The 27,951-nt window shown below is 38.9% G+C and overlaps 1 protein-coding gene and 1 pseudogene across 2 annotated transcripts in view; one reads left to right on the top strand and one right to left on the bottom strand.

Annotated features, from left to right (window-relative positions):
* NFKB1 (nuclear factor kappa B subunit 1) overlaps positions 1 to 27,951 on the top strand; it is a 133,200-nt gene that overhangs the window by 23,258 nt on the left and 81,991 nt on the right. The window contains exons 2-5 of one of the 2 annotated variants that reach the window (XM_036253237.1): positions 2,881 to 2,926; positions 8,993 to 9,068; positions 13,369 to 13,409; positions 17,314 to 17,412. In XM_036253237.1, coding sequence (XP_036109130.1) covers positions 2,888 to 2,926; positions 8,993 to 9,068; positions 13,369 to 13,409; positions 17,314 to 17,412 — 255 coding nt within the window. In that variant the 5' untranslated portion in view covers positions 2,881 to 2,887. The remainder of the gene's footprint in view (positions 1 to 2,880; positions 2,927 to 8,992; positions 9,069 to 13,368; positions 13,410 to 17,313; positions 17,413 to 27,951) is intronic. The other variant, XM_036253247.1, reaches the window with a different exon arrangement.
* LOC118637513 lies at positions 24,333 to 24,719 on the bottom strand (annotated as a pseudogene).

The following is a 27,951-nucleotide window of genomic DNA, read 5'->3' on the forward strand; positions in this document are numbered from 1 at the left end:
TTTCCCTCTTTTTAACTGCTTGCCTTAACTGATTATAGCTGTTTGTAAATCTCCAGTCAATAATTTCTTGTTTTAGACAAATACTTCCTTGCAAATCTGCATGGACTTCTTGCTCTGGAGGACGGAGAGCTGCCCTTTCCCCTCTTGCTGCAGTTGAGCACCACGCAGAGTGCCACTCGGAATCCTCACGAGACTTTCTCACCCCTCGCGCTCTCACTGTGGAAAAGGAGAGAACAGATTTTGGTGGGCAGCTAGCATTTTCAGCTCCAGTCCCATGAATGCTTTATAGACTTCACAGGGTGGAAAGAAAAAAAAAGAAGGAAAGTTTGCCTCAGGAATTAATATTTGCTTTCAGCCTTGTTGTCTTTGTTTTATTTGTTTTTTATCTTTTCATTTTTCATGTACTATATCTAAAATTTGATCTTATAAATTTAAATAAAATTAACCTATATTTAAAATAATGATACAGATATTTCTTAAGTTACTAAGTCCAAAATGGTATGTGATTTCATCTGACAGTGTGGTTCTCCACTTTTCTCAGGGCCTCTGGATAATAGAAGATTGCTAGGATTTGCAATGTATTAATATCTGGCTGTGGTTGATTAAATCGGAGACTATAGTCTTGATAATAAGGACTCTTATTTTTGTGTCTTCTTATTGCAGTTTTAATATTACAGTATTTTTATACAGTGGTCCCCTCTCATCCATGGGGGATACACTCCAAGACCCCAGTAAATGCCTGAAACCAAGGATAGTGCCAGAACATATATATTATGTTCTTTTCCTATACATACATACATATGATAAAGTTTAATTTGTAAATTATGCCCAATAAAAGATTAACAGCAATAACTAATAACATCATAGAACAATTATGACTATATATTTTAATAACAGTTAAGTGAATGTGGTCTCTCTCTTTCTCTCAAAATATCCTATTGTTCAGTATTCGCCTTTTCACTTAAAGGAAGCACTTTATGGCATCTCTTTGACATACCCTAATTGCCAGCATCATGTCCTAGCTGTGTGGCTCAGTTGATTGGAGTGTTGGTCTATACACCTAAAGGTCACAAGTTTGATTGCTGGTCAGGGCACATACCTAGGTTGCAGGTTTGATCCCCGGCCCCTGTTGGAGCATATGTGGAAGGCAATCGATGTTTCTCACATCAATGTTTCTCTCTTCCTCTCCCTCTTTCCCTTCTCCTCGCTCTAAAAATCAGTGAAAATGTTCTCGAGTGAGGGATCAAAAAGAGAATTAAAAAAAAAAAAACACTGCTAAACACTACTTGCCCTTTGGACCATTATTAAGTTTAAAAAAAAGTTACTTGAGCACAAGCACTGTGATACTGTGACAGTCAGTCTGACAACCAAAATGGCTACTATGTGACCAACAGGCAGGTGGCTTGAACATCATGGAGACACTGGACAAGGGAATGATCCACACCCCGGGTGGGATGGAGTGGGATGGCAGGGATTTCATCATGCTATTCAGAAAGGCTATAAAACACTCAGATCTATAGACTATCTACATCTACCAGGCATGGATACAATGAGTATAACTAACACCTGAGCTTGCTCTGATGGTGCAATAAAAACTCTTCTTTTGGATAACATTTACTGACTGATTTTTTTCCTCAATATTACCAGCTTAGCAGTTAAGTTGTTTGAAATTCCAAAGTTACTATATTTGGAAAATAAGTCCCAAAGTGTGAGGTGGTAGATGGAGGCCCAGATTATACATTTAAGTTGACTTGCACAATTTGAATTTTGATACTATCTCTAAATGAGCTTATACAATCTATTATTGCATTTGTATGTATTGAAAGTATTCATTTATCAAATATGAATTAAAAAATGAAAGACATGCATTTTAAAACTTATGAATTGTTTATTTCAAGAATTATCCATTTAATTTTTTCAACCATGGGTAACTGAAACTGTGGATAAGGGGAGGACTACTGAACCGTTTTGACAGTGGCAGGGATGGCCTGCTGCCGTGGAACGCACTAGCGGACAGAGCACTGCACTCTGTAGCAACCTTCCTGGTGCCTTGATGCACGGACCACGCACACCCTTTTGACTGCAAAATGGCCACTCTTAGCTTCTTGATTCTAGGGGCATACCGAAAGCTTAGAGACAGTTCTGACACCATCACAGAATTCATGAAGGGTTGGGAAATAATCTACACGAAGAGCTAAGACTAAATCTTTGAAGTCTACATGGTGACAACAACAAATGACCTATAAGAATCCAAATATGCATGATTTTTATACTGAGGATGAGGGTTAGTTATACCAAACTCTAGGACACTATTATGAGCCTGACATAAGGGTGTTGGATTATACATAAATGGTAATTCCTTGCTTATGCATGCTATCTGCTGTTAGATTTAGATTCCACAGAAGAATTATACTATGGAAGAATTATACCGTCCTCCTCCTAAGGTCTTTTAAAAAGGGTTATATTTGGCCTTGGCTGGTGTGGCTCAGTTGGTTGAGCATTGTCCTGAGCACCAAGCCATTGCTGGTTTGAGTCTCTGTCAGGACACATGCCCAGGTTTCGGGCTTGATCCCAGTAGAGGGCGTGCCGGAAATGGATGAATGTTTTGCTCTCATAGAGAGAGAGGGAGAGGGAGAAACATCGATCAGCAGCCTCCTGCACACCAGGCATTTGCCCTGACAGGGAGTCGAACTAGCCACCTCTTGATGTTCAAGACGATGCTCAACCAGCTGAGCTTACACCAGCCATGCTAAAAGACCATAGTTTTTAAGAAGGATTATATTTGGTCTTATTGGAATAATACAGTTTATTCCTGCATGGTGGCATTTTTAAGGTTCATTTCAGGCTTACGGTTTGCTTTTGTTTTGTTTTGCTATACAGCTCCAAAATGGCAGAAGAGGATCCATATTTGGGAGGGCATGAACAAGTAGGTATCATCTCACTGATAATTTTTTGTAAATGTGTTCATATTTTAAAGTACACAAAGGTAACAATAGTCATTGCCAGGCAAACTCTAAAATGGGTAAAAGTTGTTTTTGCAGTTTCCCTGTCCCTCCAGGTAAGGTCAGAGAGGACATGTCTTTTAGGATGAGTAGCTTAAATCTTGCGAACACACACACACACACACACACACACACACGCTGCTGCATAAAATTATTTGTGCTACAGGTAAAATGGTACTACTGTAAAGTGTCCTAGGTCTGTTGTAACAAATGACCACAAACCAGGTGGCTTAAAGCAACAGAAATATATTCTCTCACAGTTCCAGAGGCAGCACGTCAAGACGATGACGGGGTTGGTTGCTTCCAGAAGTTCTGAAGGAGAACCTGCCCCATGCCACTCCCCTAGCTTCTGGTGGTTGCCAGCAGTTTGGGCATTCCTTTGCTTGTAATTGTATCACTCCAGCACATGGCCTTCTTCCCTGTGTCTCTCTCATTTCTCTGTATCCAGATTTCCCTCCCTTTTCTCTTCTAAAGGCACCAGTCACTGGAATTAGGGCCCACCCTTCAGTATGACGGCATCAACTTGATTATATCTGCAAAGACCTTATTTCTAAGTAAAGTTACATTCACAGGTATGGGAGTTAGGACTTGAATGTATCTTTTGGGGCCGAGGGACACAAAATATTTATTCAGAACTCATCTAATGAGGAGGCAGATCAGTATAGTAAAAAGACCTTCAGGACTTAGAATTTGAAGGCTTTGAAGTGCTGGCTGCTACTTATGAGCTCTTAAAACTTGAGGAATCACTTAGACCCGCTGATTCTTACTTTTCTTCTTTGCAAAATAGGAGTGCTAACCCCACACTCACAGGGGTGTTGAAAGACTTAATGGGCAGTGAATGTGTTCTGGGAGCATAAAACTGTTCATTCTATTAGCAATTATTTCATTTTTTTCTTTTTCTCCTAGTTTTTTACTTGGAAAAATTTGAAGCCTATAGAACTGTTGAAGAGTCTAACAAATCTTTGTTGATTATTACTATTTTTCTTTTATCTATCCAAAATATTTTTATATAAATTATATATGTTAAATGAGCCATTTAAAAGCAATTTTTAGACCCTAGGGTAATTACAGTGGCAATATTAAATTTTTCATGTAATGAGTTTAAGAAATATGTGAACTACTGAAGTTTATTTATTCATCAGTTATTTATTGAGGCATCACTTTGTAGCAGAACAGAGGCTAAGGATGGGGTAAAAAATACGGGATACATAGACCCTAATTTCAGACACCGCCACTCTAACAAGAGAGACAGTAACATAAATAGCTTCATATGGTGATAAATACTGTCATAGTAGTTTGCACAGAATGGGACAGAAATGTTGAAAGAGTTCTCTCTGTGCTGCCTGGTGGAAAGAGCAAAACCACGGAGGACTTTCCAGACGAAGTCTGTGTGAACTGAGATTTCGAAGATGTAGCTAGCTAGACTGCACAGGGAGAGGGAGCCTGCGGCACCAGCCGCCCTGGGCCGGGCTTCGTAATCGTTTCACGCTTAATCTTTAGTGGCAACCACCTAAAAAATGGATTTTCCAAATTTACACATACAAACAATTGGTCCAAAAACAACAACAACAAAAAAAAGTGAAATAGTTTTAAGGGGTCCAGTTACTGCTTTTGAAAGATAAAATAGATTTATCTAGCATTCATTACTCTTAATAATGTTCTGATTGATTTAGAAAGAATGAGAATGCATTGCTTTTCACATTGAGATGCTCCTTTTGAACTTTATTGTAAAAACTGGTGATATATAGGATAAATCTAAGAACATAAGCTTTGATTACAGCATGAAAGACATTTGGCTACTCACATTATCAAAAACCTGTGTTTTACCTTTCGTTTTTAATATGCCATTTCTAACAATTAAAGGCAAAGTCTAACCAGCATTAGAGTTGTTTCTTCTTGGGTTTAGACCATGCTTTCCTGTTTACATACAGGAAACCTTATCAACAAGAGATAGTCCTTGATGCCACACAAGAGTAAAATCTGCTGAAAACATTCATTTCGAAAGTTTTTCTCATGTGGGCATCTTTGTGATCATCAGCAACAGGGGTGCGGCATGTTCTGATATTTCAGTTTTTGAAGGGAAAGTTCCTTGAAATTTGGGTTTTTTCCCCTTGTCTCAAACCTGATGGTATGTGTTTCCTGAAGTTCACTTGTCCCCAGTGGGATAGATGGCCTCTGTGTTGTAGCGTGTGCTGGAATTTGCTCTCCACCTTTGCCCTAATGCACAGCCTGCTGCACCGCACAGCTGCTCTCTTCTTTGAAGTGCAGTGTGTCTCTCTCCTGAGATGGGTGTTTTGCCCTTGAACCAGTTCCTTTAGCCACCTGCAGGACCATTGGAAAGTTTGTTTTTTTCCTGCTTGGTCATCTTTGCTGCTCTGATATTCTGCTCTGAGCACACACTGTAAGGTGGGGCCCGTTATTACAATAACATGTTTTTTCATTCCTATATTTCCTTTTCAGCAAACAATGAAAAGCATAGATGAACTTGACTCTTAGGCAGTGAAGTGGAGCGCATTTATTATTCCTCAATTGAAAATTTGCATACCTCACAACTGAATGTGACGTGTTCTTTATTTAAACACTGTTTCTTACTCTTGATTTACTCAGCATCTAGGTTCAAGAACCTAGTGGTGAGAAAAAGGAGTAAATTGTAATAGTGGTGTGTTGTTGTTCTTGTTGTTCCAAACACCAGCTCCAGCACACTCACCAAGTAGCATATCATGAAAAGCGGGATATGGTTGTTTTCTCTGTTGTCCACAGACATTTCAAAGAGATGACTTACTTAGGCGGGAACAATACCAAGCTCAGAAATATGAATTTAAAGTCTTGAATAAGCTAAGTGGAAAGAAAATTTTTTTCTTGTGATAAGTATTAGTAACTTATCAAGATAGAGTATAATTCCATCAAAATATATCTCCTGCCCACTGTATTGGTGCTATAAAAAATTGCCTCAAATTGAGTAGCTGAAAACAACACAAAATTATTCTCTTATAAGCTGGAGGTCAGAAGTCTGAAATCAAGGTGTTGGCAGGGCTGCTTTTTTTCTGGAAGCCTTCCCTTCTTTGCCATTCTGGGCTTTTAGAGGCTGCCTGCATGCCTTGGCTCGTGACCCCTTCCACCACTCCGACCTCTTGTTTCCATTGTCACACCTATTATTCACTCTGATATCCGGCATCCCTCCCAACGGGCCCATCTGGATAACCCAGGAGTCTCCCCATCCCTGCATTCTTACTTTAGTAGCATCTGCAGAATCTCTTTTGCTGTATGAGATAGTACTCATAGGTTCTGGGGATTAGGATGTGGATGTCTTTGTGGGAACCATTATTCAGCCTACCACACCCACTAAAGTCCGGGTATGTTTGCACTGTGCTAGGTAAATGAAAGTTTAAAAAAAAAAAAGTGAGGGAGTTCAGTGTTCAGTTATCTGCTCCTTGGATTTGTAAGTAATATTTCTGTGGTTTTTTTGCATATTGATCCAGGACTGCTGTCTAATCCTTTCAGGACTTGAAGTTGAATGTCTAGAGTAGGGGTTTATTTACCATCATAAGAGAAATATAGATTTCTAGGATTACATTATTTTTTATTTTTTAATATTATTGTTGACAGTATTACAGATGTCCCCCAGTTTTCACCCTTTTACCTTCCTCCTCCCAGCCCCTGCTCCACCCCAGGCCTTCAACACACTATTATCTGTGTCCATTGGTTATGCATATATGTATATAAATACTTTGGTTAATATCTTCTTGTCTCCTGCCTTCTCCCCTCTGAGATATTTCTGTTCCATGCCTACATGCCTCTGGATCTATTTTGTTTGTCAGTTTATTATGTTCATTAGATTCCACTTATAAGTGAGATCATAGGATTTTTATCTTTCTATGACTTTTTTGCTATTTTACTTAGCATAATAATCTCCAGGTTCATCCACGTTATTGCAAAGGGGAAGATATCCTTCTTTTTAACAGTGGTATAGTATTCCATTGTGTAAATGTACCATAGCTTTTTTATCCACTCATCTATTGATGGACACTTGGGCTGTTTCCAGATCTTAGCAATTGTAATTTTGTTTTTCTTTTGTTGAGCTGTATGAGTTCTTTATATATTTTGGAAATCAACCCCTTATCAGATGTATCATTGGCACATATATTCTACCATACAGTGGGTTCTCTTTTTTTTTTGATGATGGTTTCTTTTGCTATGCAGAAGCTTTTTAGTTTGATGTGGACTGACAGATCTCAGAGGAGAAGGGGGTTGGTGAGATGGGATATCCTTGGGTATCAAACTACACTACAAAGCCATTGTAATCAAAACAGCCTGGTACTGGCACAGGAACAGGCGTATAGATCAATGGAACAGAACAGAAACCCCAAAAATCAACACACATCATTATGGTCAATTAATATTGGACAAAGAAGGACATAACATACAATGAAGTAAAGACAGTCTCTTCAGTAAATGGTGTTGGGAAAACTGGACAGGTACATGCAAAAAGATGAAACTAAACCACCAACTTATACCATACACAAGAATAAACTTAAAATGGATAAAAGACTTAAATGTAAGTCACAAAACCACAAAAATCGTAGAAGAAAACATAGGCAGCAAATCTCAGACATCTCACATAGCAGAATTTTCACCAGCACATTTCCTAGGACAAGAGAAACAAAGGAAAAAATAAACAAATGGGACTACATCAAACTAAAAAAAGCTTGTGCACAAAAAATGAAACCATCATCAAAATGAAAGGGGAACCCACTGTATGGGAGAATATATGTGCCAATGATACATCTGATAAGGGGTTGATTTTCAAAATACATAAAGAACTCATATAGCTCAACAAAAGGAAAACAAAATTACAATTGCTAAGATCTGGAAACAGCCCAAGTGTCCATCACTAGATGAGTGGATAAAAAAATTGTGGTACATATACACAGTGGAACATTATGCATGTGTAAGAAAGAATGATCTTGTATCTGTTGAGACGACATGGAGGGACCTGGAGAGTATTATGCTAAGCGAAATAAACCAATCAGAGAAAGAAAAATACTACATGATCTCACTTATTTGTGGAATATAATGATCAAAAAAAGCTGATGAACAAAACAGAACCAGAGACATAGAAAGAAGTATGGTTCAGACTGACAAACCTCAGAGGAGAAGGGTGTGGGGGGAGGTATGATATAAACCAAAGAACTTATATGCATGTATTTAATACCAATAGGCATAGACAACAATGCTTGGCAGGGGGTGGGGTAGGGAGGAGGGTGTCTGCGGGGGCAGAAAAAGGAGAAACATCTGTAACAAAAATAAACAAGAAGAAAAAAAAGATTACAAACACACACACACACACACAGATGGGCACAAGACCTGAGTAAGCACTTCTCCAGAGAGGATATACAGATGGCCAATAGACGTGAAAAAATGCTCATCATCACTAATTATCAGAGAGATGCAAATTAAAACTACAATGAAATATCATCTCACACCTGCCAGAATGGCTATCATCAATAGGATTATATTCTTATGCTTATATTTCTAAGAGAGTATGAGCTTCAAGTCATTCATTCAACAAATATTTATTAAGTATCCATTATATGATAAACATAGACGGGGCCCTGAAGATTGTTAAGTGTGCTGCCTATGTGCACTTTATAGCTAGGTCATTCTTTTTTTTTTTGGTACGTGCCCCTAGCGGGAACCAAACCCAGGACTCTCTGGTCTGCAGGTTGATGCTCTAACCGCTGAGCCAAACCGACCAGGGCTAGCTAGGTCATTCTTTTCAAAACCCTTTGTCACAGTAGTAACACAGTCCAACCCTGTGTAAAGTTTCATACACATGAGAAGGTATTTTTAAAATCCTAATTTGAAATATTTTCAAATTTTGTATTTGGCTTTATTTTGTTCCTGTAACTAAGTTTTAGGTCTACCAACTTTAAATGTTTAATACAATGTTGGAAAAATAATGATTGAAAATTTAATTTTCTTTGTTACAGATGTTTCATTTGGATCCTTTGAATCATACAATATTTAATTCAGAAATATTTCAGTCAGAGATGCCACTGCCAACGGGTAAGGAAACTCCTCACGCCTACTACCCTGTCGTTTGGCTTTTCGTTTTTTTTAATTCAGGATTTGCTAGTGGTCTCTTTCAGAAAGTTAGTGATGTACCCAGAAAGGAAATGGTGATTTATGTTCTAAGAAATAATCTTTTAATATGCTTTCTTGAAATATATTTGCACAATAATGTTTCATCCCCACTATCATTGTGTGACTTACAATTGTTCCTACTATCTGTTAGGACAGCTCAGAAGGAATTTTTTCACTCAATATAAGGATTTTCCCTTTGAATCAATTCTACCACCTCTAAGATATTTTTAACTCCTCTTTGCTTTGTTCCAGACTCAGGCAGTCTCAACACCTCAGATCTATTCCAAAAACATTTATTGGAGTACCCATTGTGTATGCCGGGCACTTGGGATACAAAAATAACAATAAAAATCAGCGTAGTAAGGAAAAAAATCATCTTTTTAAAAAGTTTTTAGCTTTACATTCTGACCAGTTGGATAAAATGCATGATAATCATCTTTCTAACATGACAGTGTTAATTATCCCCACCCAGTAATTGTTTAATCTCATATAAGTGATTTAAAAAATATATATTTAGTCTCTTTTTTTATTTATTGGTTTGTATGTAAGCTCTGTGTGATGGCCCCCCCCCCTTTTTTTTTTAATCCTCCCCCAAGGATACTTTTCCATTTATCTTCAGGTAGAGTGGGAGGGAGGGGGAGAGAGAAGGAGAGAGAGAGAGAGATTTTTCCATTGATTTTCAGATAGAATGGAAGGGAGCGAGAGAGAGTGAGAAACATCGATGTGAGAGACACACATTGATTGGTTGCCTCCCGCACAAACCAAACCAGGGCCCGGGACTGAACCGCAACCAAGGTACGTGCCCTTGACCAGAATCTTTGGTCCACGGGCTGACACTTTAACTGCTGAGCCAAACCGGCTAGGGTAGTGTGTGACCGCTCTTTTTATATGCTCCTCACATCACCAATGAGACTTAACAGACTTTCAGAAGCAGTGTGAGTAAATGATGCAAGTTGTATATAAAACTACAAGTTGTTTTGTAATCACTGAAGTGGACGTCATCTCTTCGATTTGCCATGGCCTCACTGGGAGACTTGATCTAATTTGTATCATTCTCATTTAAAGCTGTTATTGTTATTCTGGTACCTGCTTTTCATTTTTTAGACCAGAATGTTTTTCTGCATTTTTATCTCTATTATTTCTAGAAGTTCATGGGAGGAAAATAATAAATCTGCTATCCCTTCACCCTCACTATCAAAAGTTGTATTGCTGGGAGCTTTTCCTCTTTACCCCACAAAACCTATCTTGTAGGCTACTGTGTCTGGGAGCTCACGGACTGCTGTCCAGTTTGAGCTCTTGGTCGGCTTCCTGTGAAGAACAAGCCAATGTCTTGGTAGCGTCTGTGTTTCCTGTGAACTTTCCATTCTGGGATCAAAGTATTTTTTTAATATTAATGCTTTATTGGGAACATCAGAGCTTGATGCTGCCCTTAGGAAACACATACATTTCCATTTAATGCCTTGTAGATGCCAAACAGTATCCGGAGGCAAATGCTTTCATAATGTTTTTATTTCATCAAGTTTATGGAGATAGAAACAAGGTTACCAAAAAAAAACCCATCTCAGTAAATATTCTGTGGTCAGAATTTAACGTTGTAGAAGTTATTTTGCCATGATATTATTAAAACTTTTAAAATTATACCCCAAAAATCTTATTTCCCAGTTATTCCCTCATCATTTTTATTGTTATATTTTCCCCTCTCTGTTGCAGTAGCATAGTCAAGTTTTTATAATCCAAAATGTCTGCCGTTTCATTCATGTTTTAAAGGGGTGGAAAGATTATGGAAACCTATGTTGTAATTTTCACATGGTCTGTTTTATTTTTATTTATTGAGATCTAAATTCTTAAGTAGTCCTAGTTGTTGAAAATTATGGGATCTAGTAAAGCTGTTAAGTCTATAACACTGTAGTGTATTTATTAAAAATATTTTTTTCTTTATTGATTTTAGAGAAAGAGGAAGGGAGAGGGAGAGAGAGACAGAAACATCGATGAGAGAGAATATTGATTGGCTGCCTCCTGCAAGCCCCCCACTGGGGATCAGGCCCACAACCTGGGCATGTGCCCTGACCAGTAATTGAACCGGTTACCTCTTGGTTCACAGCTAGACACTCAACCACTGAGCCACACCGAACAGCACATTGTGCTGTATTTTCAACTTCTCTGTATAAGTGGGTTGTCACTTCATGGGATAGACATGTGACTGGAAGAAACTTGGCATTAAAACAAACATATGCGTATCAAATCTAATTTTCTAGTTGATTTAACTTTTGAGTGTGTTCCCTGGAAGAGAAAAATGGCCTCATTTCACTAATAAAATTCCCAAACCTTGAAATATCACATTTTTTAAGGAAATTTAGTCATTCAGCAAAAATAATAGATAAACTTCAAGTACTTTTAGAAAAGTCAGTAGTGAGAGATACACCTGAAACTAATATAAAATAATATTGGCTGTCAACTGTAATTGCAAACTAAATTAACATTAATTGATAAATAATAATAATAACAATAATAAGAGATTGAAATTTAATGTAAATGTTCTCCAACTCCCTTATATTTTTTATTGCTTCCAAATGCTGCTTTATTAGAAGCCTCTCTTCTTGATATGTTCATTTAGCATCCTAGAGGGAATATTTTTATGATTATATTTGTTATATTGACATACAAATTATATGTTAGTGGTGTGAAAATATTTCTGTTTCTAATTGGTTTTATTTTCTTATCAAAATTAAATTCTAGCCATGTTTGAGAATCTTAAAATTGCAATTTCTTTTCTAAAAGTAGTTTAAAATGCACAGGGATGAATTTTGTACAAATAAAAGAAATAATTTACCTCAATTATACTACATTGGCCAGTCCCTTCCCATATTTCCTTTTGTGTATATGTTTTGCTTCAAATTTGGCCATTTTTCAGCTGATTTTTTATAAATTTCTTGAATAGTAATAAGAAATAATTATACCTTTGTTTCCTAAACTTTTCTGCCCTTATTCTGATTCATCATAAAACTGAAAGAATAAAAGTGATTTCTCTCTTAAATTTCACCCTGAACATATTTAGTTCTTCACAAATTTATTTATCTAAAAGAATAGGTCTTAAACTTCTGGCTAAGGGATGGTGGAGATTGAAATGGACACAAGCATTCTCATAGGATCTTTTGTTTGTTTGTTTGTTTTTTGTTTTTTTTTAGTACCAGCCTTTTTAATTTACATTCAAACAAGTGAGAAGCTGCATATGCCTTTACTTACTGCAGAGCGATGGGTTATTATACTGTTGACATAAGATGCCCTGGGGAGCTTAGGAACTTTTATGCTGTCAGAGGTTCTGATTTTCCTTCGAATTTCCAAAGTCAGATATAATTAGGATATGGACTAAGCTTCTAGTTTTTGGGTTTTTTTTTATGTTTTTATGATAATTAATTGGCATGCACCTACCAGCAATGAAATTATTTTCAGGATTTTAAAAATGCTTGTGCTTTTTTTAGAACAAAGTTTATATCAGAGCACAGTATTCAGAAATTGTATACAAACATCAAAAGCTATGGATTAATTAGAAAAGTCCATCATATCTGATAGACCAAATTAAATTTGGGAGGGAGGGGGACAAGCTGGTCAGTTAGGGAATGAAGGCAATATTTATGGATTCAAGTAAGGGAAAGGAACCAGAAAGTTGGTGTCAAGAACAACAGACAGCCTGAGACCATTATCTATGTATTTCACACATGTAGCTGCCCCTTCAGTCTTACAATGTCACAGGGAACATCTGCCTTTTAAGGGGAAGAAGTTAGTATCTAATGATGGAAAGGACAAAAAAAAAACAAAAACACGTCATAGAGTCCAGGAAGTCATTGCTGATTTTAATTGGTATTTGTGCCATTTATAAAAGCTTTGTTAGTACACGCGATCATGAAGGTTATTACCATCTTGATCTTTACCAAACATCAGGCTTTTTGTTGGCTTGTACAAAGTACCATCACCATTCAACAAATGTTTATTTATTGTGCTTCTCTAAAAGTGTAAAGCTGTTAAAATAAGGATAAATTTAATATTCAAATGAAGAAGATAGATTATATCCTTGTAGAATTTTAGCTAAAAATCTTTCATTGAAACCTCTATTTAAAAGCATAATTTCAGGTTTTTACTTGCTTAATATTTTATACCAAATTTGAGAAGCCTCACATTCTTTTGATTCTGCTTATTGTTTTTTTGTTTTTGTTTTTTTTTTTAGCAGATGGCCCATACCTTCAAATATTAGAGCAACCCAAACAGGTAAGATTAAAGGGAGGGGGGAGTTTCTCTTGAAATGTTAGATCCGTAAGTCTAATATTAATATCTCAAGCATCAAAAATTGTAACTGAATTTTGTGGAGGAAGTAGCTGATCTAGAAAATTAACAACCTGCCAATTGTGGAACAATTTGTTCCACATCTTACGTCTCTTTTGGTCATTCTTCAGACTGTCTTGAGCCTCAATACCTAGTTCTGTGAAACTTCAGTTAATTATAGATCCTTGGAACCTTACTATCTCTACCAACATTGCTTATCAGCCTCTCCTAGGACAGATAGGTTCTCCCCATTCATACGGAAATACACTTCCATGGAGCTCCTGTGCACGGAGTCACGTCATCCATCCTGCCCAGGCACGTGCCGCCCTGTCAGCCTTCCTCCTACCTTTCGTAGCTCCAGCCTTTTCTGTTCTGTCTTCGGAACATGTACCCTAAGATACTAAAACTACCAGTGGGAGATAGATAGTACTAGAACAGACAGTTGAGTTCTCTTCCTTCTGGTGTAAACTTTAGGCTCAGCCTCTTGGGGGTCAGGAGAAGAGCATTTTATGTTCTCAGGCTCTTCCTCTTACCACTGGATTCTGTAGGGGAGCCTGTGACGTGACGTGGCTGCCTCACCCTGCTCCAAATCTGTGGATAATATTGATTGGGAATTGGGTGGGACTGGCACTGTGAAAAGGGAGGAAAGAGAATCTTTAATATTTGCCTATAGATTTCAATTATTAGGAGATAGAAGTAATGGTATAGTCCTCTACAGATTGAGGACACGGTCAGTAAATCTCTGAATGGATATGCTTACCAAATTTGTGTGAAACTGAGGGTGTGCATACCTGCTGTCTTGCACTTATATTACCCAATACCTTTCCTGAATATTTTTAGTAGCTCAGGTGACTGAGCATAGCACCTTTAATTGTGTAGCATTTAACAAGTGCTAACTAGGTCAAGAACTTAAATAAAGCATTTATTGTGGTTCCTATAATCATGGCATTAAATATATATTTGGATTTTGGTCAACATTTAAAGGAGATAAATATGTTAATTGTGACCAAATAGACTAAGGCTGATCTTAGATAAAAGTTGGGGGGTGGGCTGGAATGCCACATGAGACTTTGGGGCATTGTTCTAGTTGCTTGTAGGTGGCACGTCCTGACTCCACAGTCTGCCAACATTACTTTCCTTTACTTATTTCCGATTCCATAGTAGTGACTTCTCATAGGAGGTCAGCAGTTCTTTCGAAGACCCTACCAGGGAAACTTTTCCTAAAATTCTATGCAGGGGTCTGGCTTCCTGGAAAATTTTCTAAATGGACGATCTGGGTAATTTGTGAAGCTGAAAAATCAACTGAAAGTTACTTGTCTGCATACCAAAGCATTTCTTCAAATATCCATTTTCATTAGCATAGCACTACAATGAGAATTTTAAATGCAATTTCTTGTTATGGGTCTAACAGTTATAAGGGAAATTTGACATTTTTAATTTCCCTAAAGGGTTATATATTTCCAACATTCAAAACTTAATTCACTACATATGGAGCTGTAAAAGCTCATCTGAGTAAAACAATGTGTTTATTCACTGATGTTATTTTGATGTGTGACTCCAGTGAAAGTAAGAAAGTTGTATTCACATCAGACTTTCTGACCGGGTGGATGTAGCCTTGCCTTTGAGGTTGATGACTCATCTGAAGCAAGTGGAGTTACTGAGATGAATGGCTGTGGATTCGCAAACCTTTCATCTCGGAAATTTAGAATCAGAAATGCATCTATACTATGCATTTGAAGATATCCTATCTTCCTTTTTAAAAAAAGTATTCAATTTCCACCCTCAGGTTAAAATTCTTTTAGAACTTTAGATACTCTTTTGCAACCATGAAAAGTTTCTATTGTTTTTTTAACTTAAGCAAGCTATTAAGACATGTCGCTTATTCATATTCTATTTGATACCACTCCCAATAAGATATAAAATTATACATGCATATATTTTTCCAACTATCCTAAAGGAATTTTGTGATTCAAGATAAAGAATTGCTTTATTGCATTTTTAAAAATAAAAGTTAGAAAACGTTCTTTTTTCTTTGAGGTTTCTTTGCCACAATTCTCCCTATTTCTGACAGAGATGAATCATAGCATAGACTCCTAATCTTTAAAATATCCAGTTCTGCTGCATATTATTCAGTGATAATTATCTAATACTGTTTAAAAACGGAAGTTGTATTTAAATTGAGTAGCAGTCAAGTACATTTCTACCTTTGTGCTGGAGGCTAACCGTTCATATGCTGATGCTTCTTCATGCTTTTAGAAATTCCATTTAATTATTAAAAATAAGCCAACAGCCTTTGTTTACGAAAGGTATAGGGCTAAATTTGTAACTTATTTTTTAGTTGGAATTTTTTGAGAGGCAAAATAGAAACGTTGCCCCTAAATGATTAACTTCACCTCAGAAGGCTTCCCTAGTATTTCGGTCCCACTTTGATGAGCTGATCATACCTCCAGACCCATCTGTGACTTGAGCTTTCCTTCACTAAAGAATTTTCTTCAGGCCTACTCATCCCATGAAACATGCTGATCCTCTTTGCAAATCAGGAAGATCTCAGAGAGTATAGGGACAGACAGTTCCAGATGCCAAAGGTTTCAATTCCTTCAGGGCCCCTGAACCACTCAGAGACTGTTTCCCAAGACCCTACATGAGGACTGATGACATGTAATGCAGTCTAAGGAAGGCAGACATTTTACATTGTCGATGAGCTCAAAGCTGCTACAACCTTGGTGTTTGCCAGCATCGCTGTTCCTCTACGTGGGCAGAGTCGAAGCCCCCATCAGCGAGCAGTGAGTGTGCAGAGCTCCTCGTGGCCTGCTGTTTACACAAAGTCAGACCACAGTAAAAGTAAATAACTGGTGAGATTATTACTTAAAGTATGGTAACATATTCTTTGACCAAAGGGTGAATTTGAAAAAAGAAAAACCATCTAGTAGTGACTGTATAATTATAAACTACTAACACTATCACAGATTGATTTACATCATTATAAAGTTTCACCTTTTAGGAAATACATTGAAAGTTTCCTTAATACAATTATGAGATTCATTCTCATAATTGCCTTTGTTTTATTCTTTGTACACAAATATGTATACAAATTGTAATTTTTACTTTTGTAAATCATAAAATGTTAGAACTAGGATAGACCTAAAGATAGTCTAGCCTAATTTCATTTGTATAAATTAGGTGTTTTAGGTGTTTTTAAGCCCACTGTACACATAGTAAAGAATTCCAGCTAACTCTTCATTGATATACAACCTTTGTAAAATTCTTCAGTTAATATTTAAAGGAGCTGGTTTTGGGCTCATTCAGGTCAGTTCATATAGACAGTTTGAGCTTGATAATACCAATAATCATAAAATCAAAAATCTTATCTTCTGAGTTATTGAGAGAAGCTGGCCAAATGTGGAGTCGAACATGGGCTGTGTTCTACAACACTGACGTGCTATAGTTAACAAGGCATTTCTGTGTTCTCTCCTGAACCAACTGTGATCAGAGCAGATAAAGGAATTCCTTTAAGTAAGAGTCAAAGAAGCATGACTTGGAGTAATGTGGCCAAGTTGAGAGCGTGGCGGCAGCAACTTGAGATGAAGAAGCTCCGGTTCACACAAGCCGTAGCATGTCGCGTCCAAGGCTGATGCCAGCTGTTCAGCAGTTCACGCCACTGTGTGCACAGCAGGAGAGCTTCTGCAGGGTTAGGGACGTGGTCCTCATTCACACAGTCCTCTTCCACATAGTTCTTGTGTTTTCTCTTTCATCTAATACACAAAAGAATTACACTTGTGTGTATAACTTTGTCCTGGTACATTTTATTAAGTATTTCTCAAACTTGTTGGCTCTGTGCTCACCTTGGCAGAGAGGATTTCGTTTCCGTTATGTCTGTGAAGGCCCGTCCCATGGCGGACTCCCCGGTGCATCTAGTGAGAAGAATAAGAAGTCCTACCCTCAGATCAAAGTAAGTTCATGGTATCTTTCTATGGGATTTTGGAAGATTTGATTTCCGAGACGCAAAAGTGAGGAACTGCTTAACATGAATACCCCTAAGCTGAAATATTCACATGATTATTTTATTTTTCCATCACCATTTATCCTCTCTATGCCCTATTCCACCTCCACACACCCCCGCAATCACCAGTGTCACTATTATAATTATTTTTTTCTTTATTGATTTTTAGAGAGAGAAGAAGGGAGAGGGAGAGAGAGATAGAAACATCGATGAGAGAGAACATCAACTGGCTGCCTCTTACACGTTCCCCACTGGGTATTGGGCCCACAACCTGGGCATGTGCCCTGACCGGGAATCAAACCAGCGACCTCTTGGTGCATGGGTCAGTGCTCAGCCACTGAGCCACACCAGTCAGACGCTATTGTAATTTTTAAGTAGGAACTTGCCTCTTAGCAATAACAGTGTCAGATTTTAAAACTCCATTATTATTTCCATTTAGTAGAAATTATTTCAACATGAGCTAACCAACTTTTACTATTTCCTCATTACCTTAAAGTGTTTTTTACTTGTATGCTTCTTGACACTTTAATAAGTCTTTAAAAGAAATGCTTACTTTGAACTCTTTAGAGATTTAGTGAGAAATGCAACAGATGACTGAGTGTATGAATTATTTAGCATAGCATTTAAGATCATGAATTCAGACCCAGACTGTGACTATCTGCATGGCTTTGACTAGGTTATCCAACACTTCTAACCTCAGTACCCTAATGGGTAAAATGCAGAATATTGATGGTATGTACTTCATAGAGTGTCTTAGAGATTAAATGAAATATATATATATATATATATATATATAACGTGCCCCATAGAGAGCCTGGAAGAACCCCAGCTTCTCAGTTTGAGAAAATGTACATCCATCCATGTGTGATGGTCCTTGGAAGGTACTGCTTGTTATGCCTCTGGTGTGCTTGGTTGAGCCCTTTACACATCTTCAGATTCTTCTTCTCCTTGTTAGTTTACGAAGAATATCTTTCTCTAAGTTAATTTGAGTTGTATATGTTCATAAATGGTGTTATGTTTCACAGACTGATTTATAATGGCTTTGCAGATAAGCCTGTCAGCCGTTGTAATTTCGTCGTTCATAAACATTTGTTTTGTTCAATAATTCAAAGCTTCAGCAAAAGGTTCTCAAGTTAGTTCCCACTAAGGTGTGTGTGCCCCCTAAGATGTGACATACTTTTGGCCTTAGTGTTTGTGTGTGTTTGTTTCTGCGAACAGGTGAAGGGCAGCGGCGCAGACCCTCAGTAGAATCACGGTGCCGAGGACGTTTGTCTTTGGTTTTACCAGGCTTGCAGCTTCTTTCCTCCCTGTCCTCAGTCCCCACTTCCAGCCCAGGCCGCTCTGAATCTTACTCCTGTTCCAAAACAAAAGACGGAACACTCTGATGTTACTCTTTATCTTTTGAATGAAACCCACCCATATTATGTGGTTTGAGTACCACCAATCTCATTTGAAGTCTCCTAGCTCTCCTGAGGAATGAAGGATGTTCTTCTTAGTCAAGGTCATTCAGCAGAGTAAATGTGATGTGTTTAGTTCACAGAAGACGACAGTCTTATGGTCTCATTCCTTTAGAATCTGGGTGAGGAAAGAGGCTGCAATTACACAAGGGAATTAGCATTTCTTAAGCACCAAAGATGTGCCAGTGCTTTGCATAAGGTTCCTCTTCTAGTCCTCATAACAACCCTGACAGGTTAAAGTAGAATGCCTCTGGGGGAAGTGAGGCTCCCACGGAGGATTTGCTGCCTTCCTCACAGGACTGGTGGCTCTTTATCCTATCGCCGACCACTACTCATGGAACTCTCACCTGGAATGTGTGCATTTGGGGTGCTGGGGTAGGGACCTAGGCACAGGACATGGGAGGACAATGGTGCAATGAGGGCCAGAGAGTTACAACTGTGGAAACAAGGGAGAAAGAGGCTCAGTGGGTGAAAGATACTCAGATAATCGGAGTTAGATCCAGCACGTATCTCTTCAACACGTATCTGTGTGCCATGTCTATCAACTGTATGTGTCCACGTGTGTGTGATAAGGATAATTGAAAGATACATTTTATCAGAATTGACACTGATTATAATTACTGAAGAATTAACAGTGAAAAAAAAAACTGGGAGATTTTTTCTGGACTGGCTCTGTACAAAAATGTAAATTATGGCATTTCATGAACTATTTACTTCTATTGCTCTGGTCTTTTGTGGCTGAGTAACAATTCTTGATACTAACAAGTACATGGCATTAACTTGATTGTAAATTTACTTTCCAATAAAAAACTTTATACATCTATTTGCGCTCAGTCTTCACGCATCCTTCTCATGGAGTGGTTGCTGCCTTACATTTTCAAAATAATTGGAAATCAAACAACCTAATAGACCTTGGATGTTTTTGTCAAATTACAGTTTCTGTATCAATGAATTTAATACTTAGTGGGAAATACAGATACATAAACAACTAATCATAAAGTAAGTCAAAATACATACAGCCTTATTATTTCAGCTACCCATTTATTTTTATTCACTAACTCAACATACATGTATTAAGCATGAAGCATTTAATCCATTTGCAAGAAAAGGAAGAACAGTTCAGAGGATCTGTTACAAACTAGCATTATTCTCCTAGCCTATCACTGTTCACTGAGTGTAAATGGCTCTGCTGTTTTGTAACAGTTAAAGGAAGTAATTTCATTTATGTTAGAAACTCTTGATCAGAAGAATAGAGAGGAGGAAGAGGAAGAAAAAACCATGAGATATTTTTTCCACAGTTCTTCTTCCAGTATCACTTTCATCTTTCCATAATGAATTGCCGAGGACGACCTTTCAGTTTATAAGGGGATTTTAAATCCCCTTTCCCTGTAAAATTTAGGCAGAAGAAAGACGTGCTCTCAGTGTATGCCTCCTACTAGGAGGATCTTTATAATTGCACGTGTCTTCTGCAGGAGGTAACTAGGCACCTGCTCTGTGTGAGGCTGGAAGGGCAGCCTCGGGGCAGACACAGCTAGATCAGCGTTTCTCAAACTCAGCACTGTTGACATTTGGGGCCAGAAAACTCTGTTGTAAAGGGCTTTCCTGTGCCATGCAGGATAGTCAGCAGCATCCCTGTACATGCCAATAACATACCTACAGCTGTGACAACAAAAATGTCTCCAGACATTGGCAGATGTCTCCTGGGTGGCAAAATCACCCTGCCTGAAGACTACTCATCTAGATGCAGCATCGAATCATCCTCAACCTTTGTCCTTCGCGTACTTTTCTGCTGTAAAGCACATAGGTTTCAGGGGATTATCTAAGTATATTAGTTGGCAAACATACTTTTCCTGGTTATTGGTAGATACTTATTTTCAAGATCATGGCAACCGTATAATTTCTTCCAGAATCTCTGAGCTAGCATCATTGGATATTAGGGAGAAAGATAGAAAAGAGAAGAAAATAAAACATCTTAAATGTTTCATATTCTATGGTAGCTGCACATCTAAAAGTTAACAGAAGAGGTTCTGTTGGCTGTCGGCGTGAACTGTTACAGAAGAGAAAGTGAAAGTGCAGACTGGCTCAGTGCAGGCTGGGAACCTGCAGAGCAGCTGTGTGTGAGCAGTGGGACCATCCTTGGGATGGTCCTCCTCCTGCCTGCGGTGGAGGGGGGTGCAATGGAGCATGCCCCCCCCCCCCGACCCTCAGAACCCATTCCACAGGCACTTCAAAGGGAGGGCATTGACATTTACTGGAAAGGAATGAGATTTCTGAGATTTGCATATGCCACATACTTAATAAAGTACATTTGTTCAGGCCTAACGGTAAAATGTGATGGGCTCTGCCTTTTCCTCACCTATATACAGCCTCTTATTCTTCTCTCCCCTCCCGCCTCCTTCCCTCTTTTCCCATCATGCCTCTGTGAGATCACACCACTCCCTGAGCAGCCCTGAGAGGCAGGTGGTTGAGCATGCCCTCAGTCACATGCTGGCTGCAGCAAAGGGGCGGGCCACCCTGGAAGCTGTTGGGGCTGGCTGTGGTTTGGGGGTGCACACCCCTAACTGTACCTTACAGACCACGTAAATATATAACCTGCTTGGCTTACTCTTTTGTTGACTGTCCACATATACCTCAGGTTAAATAATTTAAAAACTAACTGTAGGAGGCTACCCAGATCCTCCTTTTTCAACTGAAATTTTGTCCCACGTTTGAAACCCTATTTCAGATAAGCTCAGTGTAGGCTAGGCTTAGATGCTCTCTTACCGTGTGATTATTTCTAGAACTCGGTCTGCATGTTTCTTTCATATCAAAGAACCTCCAGTTAGTTTTGCTGTGTAAGTCTTCACATTCTCTTTTAACAGTTGTTTTAATTATAAAAGATTTCGGGCATATAGAACACTTAAAAACTGTTCATTTAATAACAGACACAAGGTATCACCATCTCAATTTAATACCTATTAACATTTTACCATATTCTCTTCTGAGCTCTCTTTCTCTTTCTGAAATAAAACATAGCTACAGCCAAAGCCCCACCCATTCATCACTTTTTCCTTCATACGTAAACCTCTGTTCCGAGCTTTCATTCTCTGAACTGTTTTTACTGGCTTCATCCTTTCTCAGGGCAAATAAGAGTTAAAACTGGGCTCCACTGAAAATCGGTGTTCAGTTTGATGCTGTTGATTCCCCTTTACTATCTAGATAAAATTTTTTCATTCACAACGTGGAGTTTATTCTGACTCTTACAGCAAAAAATAATAATAAAGAAAAATCTAGGTAAGGTAAATATGCAGAATAACTCTTGCCTTGCCTTTTTTTTTTTTTTTTTTTTTTAAGAAATGCTTCCTGTTGTTAAACATTTCATAATCTATTCTGCTGTGCTATAAAGTTTCCCTTCACGGTGTCCTCAGTTCCCATTTTATCGGGGAGCAGAGGCTGGCAGAAAAGCGCAGGTACCTTCCTTGAGGCTGGGCTTGTCCCTACCTGTTTTTGACTCAGCAAGGAGTGCCAGGGAAGGCTCATTTCCCTCTTTTTCCCGAAAGTTATGCATGAGACTTTTATTAATCAAACAAACTGCCTTCCTCTTCACAGAGGTGGAAAGTTGCCCAAAGGAGGGCCCCATGGGGCTTCGGAAACCCTCCCTGATTCTCTTCCAGAGAGGCCAGAAAGCAGCCGTTCTCGGCTGATGTGAGGACCACCAGTGCTGCTCACTCCATGCCCAACAGAGTTCAGCATCAGGAGCCTCGATTCTAAAATACGAGTCGTTCGCCTGTGGAATCCTTATTTTCTCTTTAGTTATAAATATCAAATGCAATGGACTACAACTTGAAACACAGCTGGTGCAAGTGTAACTATTTTTAATCGAGTGTTTTCTGAAGGCTGGTTCTCACATAAGTTTTCTTTCCTGAGTGTTTTACGTTGAACACGAGGCAATGTTTAGGTCAACCGCAGCTTTTTGATTGTGGTCCCTCTGCCAAGTTAATTTTCTTTAAATCAATTCTTAGTGCCTCTCACTTAAAAATCCTAAATGCTAAGTTTCTGTCAAGGTCACATAAAGCCTGGCTGATCTGCTGTGGCATTTAAGGATATCACATATCCTTGCATAACCTCCCTTTCCTTTGTGTAGACTTGTCTGGCTTGGGAGGTTTGCCATTTTCAGGATCTAGCTGCAATACCAATTTTGAATAATTTAATCTGATTCAATTACTAAAAACATCAGGAAAGAAGATTACCAGAAATCAAGTAGGCAAGCCTATAGAACCTGGTTCATAGCATTTATTAAAATTTCCATCAATACTCCTCTGCTTCACTATTTGCATATGTTAATAATGGAAAATTATGCTCAGTGGACAGAGCCCTGTGCTATATGTATTGAAGAGAAGGGTTTTGTAATCTGGATCCCTTGTGGTGGTTTTAGAGGGATTTTAGACTTCTGGATTTATATATAGATTTTTATATATGTGCATATACACTTTTCTGGAGAGATAAGTGTGTCTTTTTTATCAGATTTTTTTTTTGAAGGAGAGAGTTTTTAATATAAACTTGTACACACACAGTGTATGTGCAGAAGGACTCAGAATCTTGGAAGAGTGGTTACCTCTGTGAAGGAACACAAAAAAGTCAGATGAGACACCTTTTCATCTGATTACCCTTTGGGAATTTTTAAATTTGAATTGTATGTATGGAAGCATTTTTTGTAATTATTGAAAACACACACATAGATGCACAAGACTTAGTTCAGCTTTACAGATCACAGGTCTTTCCAGGCAGGGACCAGGATTTGAAAACTGTTAAATTACCAAGATGATTCCGATGATGTCAGGGTTAGGAACCACCCATGCAAACCATCCGTATGGTACGTAATGCCTCACATTAAAGTGTACACGTGAGACTATAACTTTGTCTCTCTAACTAGAAAAGCACATGCAGAGAGTGGGTCAATGATATATTCCACTTTTTGTTTTTCCTACAATTCTCAGCTCAGAAAAGTATCCAATAAATATTTCTTGATGAGAATAGTACAGAAATATAATTCCACTTTTCTGTTACATTTCATTCCGGTGTGGATTTTTAGAAATATATTTAACATTTAGCATTAGGAGGCCATTAAAAGTGACCACTTTCAATACATGAAATCCAAATGTCAAAAAGTGCCAACAGTAATTTTTCTTTTTTAAAGGCCATAGACTAAACTGCAATGAGCAAGTGATAAAGTCCAAACCTAAGACTCCAAAACTTACAAATGAGTCGGACTTCATAGGCTACATGAATGAGTAAAAGTAGCATTGGAATATAAAGTGTGTGGAAAACAGATTCTAAAGAAGCCCCATTGGTTAAGGAGAGCAGGCAAATCTCTGTCCTCAGAGGGAAAGGCACTGTTTCCCTTCTCCTGGAAACAGTCCCCAGCTCTCCCTCCTACCAGTACTTTCCACGTAAGTTAAAGTGTTTATAGAGAATCCTGATGCGTTTGTTCAGGTTGTGCAGGTCATCAGTGAACATTTGATTTCCAGTCATTTTCTTCTTTTGTATACAAGGCTGCAATTCATTCCCCTTCCAGCTTCGAAGTCATCTTGGGCCCTTGATTAGTTCTTTGGGGGGCTTTTCAAAATTTCCCAGGATCTTGATGTTATCATACACCCCAAACATAGCCCTCTTCTGTTTCCAACAATCAACCACTTTGGGAGACAAGACAGTGAGCCTTACAAAATACAATTTAGTAACACCCAGAGAGAAACATCCGCAGGCCAGGGGTGCCCAACTCCATAGGCCCCTTCTTGCGCCCCCAAGGAGGCTCCCTGCCATTGTTCTCATCTCTGCCCTACAGCAGCACACAGCTCTAGCCCAGGGTGCTGATCAGTCAACATGACAGGACCTGCCTGCGCTGGCCTCACACGGGTGTTAGGTGGACCAAGCCATGTTGGGCCTTACCCTGGAATCAGATTTTCAAAGGGAAGGATCCAAACATGGTTAATACCAGTGCTACCTTAGCTCTTTGACAGCAGCTAATTAATAAACTGGTATATATATAAAAGTCTTTTAGATCATTTTCACTTTTTAATTTTTGTACTTTTTAACCTCATATTTCTATTTTGGCATCTTGATCCATTTAAGCAAGTTGAAATACTTCGGGTTGCTCAACACAAAGCCCAGCAAAGCCTTTGTTTACTGCTTTTTCTTTCTTGCTCTTCCATGAAGTTATCCATGGTTGAAGCCAAAAGGCAGAAAACAAGTCATTCAACACATATTTCCTGAACACTGTGTCAGGTCCTGCTCTAGGCAAGCAGACAAAACTGCCTTGTGTAACCACAATCTAAACTTTTAGGTAATATTTCTTTCAAGTAGTTCAGAAGTTTTGCATTTGGCCCCTAGCACAAAATATTACCTTGTAGAATGTTTTTAAAGTGTGCCCTCTAAACTCACTGTATGAGCTCAGAGTCCCCATTATAAACCAGAGGAAGCTGTTCATTAGAGAAAACTCACAGCACAGTCCATAGCTGGGAAAATTTAACCCCTGGAAGTGATTCAAACCACAGACTTCTTGAATTTCCAAATTGTCTGAATTTTAGTTTTGTTTTTGTCGGTCCTGGCTCAGTGACCCTCCGTTGGCCATTCCCATGTTTCTTCCCCCCACTCTTCCTTATATGTATGGTTGTTCCTGGGACCACTGTTCATTCCGAAGCAAATCTCTGATGGCTTCTAACCCCTGTGGTCCCAGAGAAGATTGCATAGCATCTCCTCATTCCATTCAGGAATCCAGACCTCATTGATTCACACACTGATTCTTCTTCTTGAGCAGGTAAGAATATGCTGAAGTGCTACAGTCCCGTATGTGTGATACCTCCTCCTTAACGTGTTCAGCCTGTCAGCAGGTCTAGAGGTGAGGCTGTGGACTACGCTGCCATCTCAGCCTCCTCTCCTCAGGTGGATTCCAGATCAGAATCCTCCAGCTTACACTGATCTCTCTGAGGTCTCCTGAGGTGGACTGGAAGGGTGTGCCTCCTACCTTTAGGTCCCCATCTACCCAGAAGAATGATTACAAGAATAGCTTGCTGTGCTTACTTGCATCATCTCTTTTAATCATGACAAGAGCCCACTGAGGTAGCTTGTGGTCTTTAACTCAAAAATGAAAAAATTGAAGCCTAGAGAAATCAAGAAGCTTCCTCTGGGTCTCATAGCCTCTCAGAGAGGGAGCCCAAGATTTCAGTTCAGACAGTTTGGTTTCAGATCCTGTGCTTTTAACCATTATCATAATATTAAGGGTCTGTCTCTACTCATGGGGATCCTGTAAACCTGTGGTCCTTGATCATGGGGGTGCATCAGAATCACTAAGAATATTCTAACCAGAGAGATGCCTGGGACCCACTCCACACATGCTATATCACAATGTGTCATTTAGCCAGTCTGGGATTATATGGATTATATGAGATTATATGACAATCTCTAAGGATTCATGGCATATAATGACAAGGTATAACAACAGATGAATGACTAGGTAAATGGTGGTGTAAACGGGGAATAGAAAATTATATTTCAAAGAATAGTTATGAAGGCTCTGTACAACATGGGAAACTGCTTATGAACTTGTGCTGAAAAGAAAGGTAAAATCCCAAATTGAAATCATAATCGATGAAAGGATTTGACTCAGTGAAAGAGTTAAAATCAAGATTAGAGACAGTGGAAGAAAGAATAATCAAAATGAAAAATAAATCTGAAGTCATTTTGAGGAGCGTAGCACAGAGAGAGAGAAAACGTGAAAGGAAGGACGAGATACAAGGTGCAGGAGAAAGTAACAGGTGTCCAACGGAAGTGCTGGAAGGAGGGAATGAAGCTGCAGTTTTCTGGTCCTATACTTAGAGGTTCTGGGTCTGGGGTGAGGTTCAGGTGGCTGGTGGACCACACTTTTAGGTTTTAAAGCATTAACTCTGAAGTCTGTCAGGACTGGGCATGAAGTTGATCCCCAGCTCTGCCACGTGCCAGCAGAGGTATTTCACCTGACCAAGCCTCAGTTTCTGCATATGTAAAGTTGAGGGAAATGCTACCTACCTTATAGGATATATGTATAAGTTGAGTTGTTTGCCCTGGCTGGTTTGGCTCAACAGTTAGAGCATCAGCCTGCGGTCCAGAGAGACCCGGGTTTGGTTCTCACTAAGGGCACATATCTCAGTTGCAGTTTGTTCCTGGCCCTGGTTGGGTCGTGCATGCAGGAGGCAGTCACTCGATGTGTCCCTTTCACATTGATGTTTTTTTTCTCTCTCCCTCTCTCTTCCTCTCTTTCTCCCTCCCACTATCTGAACAAAAAAAATGGAAAAATGTCCTCAGGTGAGGATAAAAAAAAAAAAAAGTTGAGTTGTTCAATGCATAGTACCTGTTAAGCATTTAGAAATGATAATTGCTTCTATTTTTATATGCCCACATACATTATTTTGAGTACTGAATGGCAACTTTGCTGATTGGTTTATGGAACCATGTGTCTTCACAAAAGCTTCACCAGTCTACTCATTTATTGTCAGCATAACCTCATTAATTAGTTTGGCTTCCATTCTATTTACACCATGTCTTCCTTCTCTCTGGGGTTACCAAGGTAGGAGATTGAATGCAGATGCTATGCCCAAAGCTTACTTTTAGATGTAACACATGGTTTCCTGTGAAAATCTTACAGGTAGCAAGAAGTCAGAAAGGAATTTATTAAATTCTTGTTAGGCTCCTTAACTGTTTTCTCTTAGGCACTATGCATAATCAAATTTGCATGAGTATTGTATTAGTTTCCTAAGACTGCCATAAGAATTTACCACAGACTGGGTGGTTTAAAGCAACAGAAATGCCCTGGCCGGTTTGGCTCAGCGGTTGGAGCGTCAGCCTGCGGTACACAGAGACCCGGGTTCGGTTCCCACTAAGGGCACATAACTTGGTTGCAGTTTGTCCCCGGCCCTGGTTGGTCGTGCGGGTGGCAGCCACTCAATGTGTCCCTTCACGTCGATGTTTCTCTCTCTCTCTCTCTTCCTCTCTCTCCCTCCCGCTCTATCTGAACAAAAAA

The sequence above is a fragment of the Molossus molossus genome, unplaced genomic scaffold (assembly GCF_014108415.1).
Source record: "Molossus molossus isolate mMolMol1 unplaced genomic scaffold, mMolMol1.p scaffold_m16_p_1, whole genome shotgun sequence".
NCBI classification, from domain to species: Eukaryota; Metazoa; Chordata; class Mammalia; order Chiroptera; family Molossidae; genus Molossus; species Molossus molossus.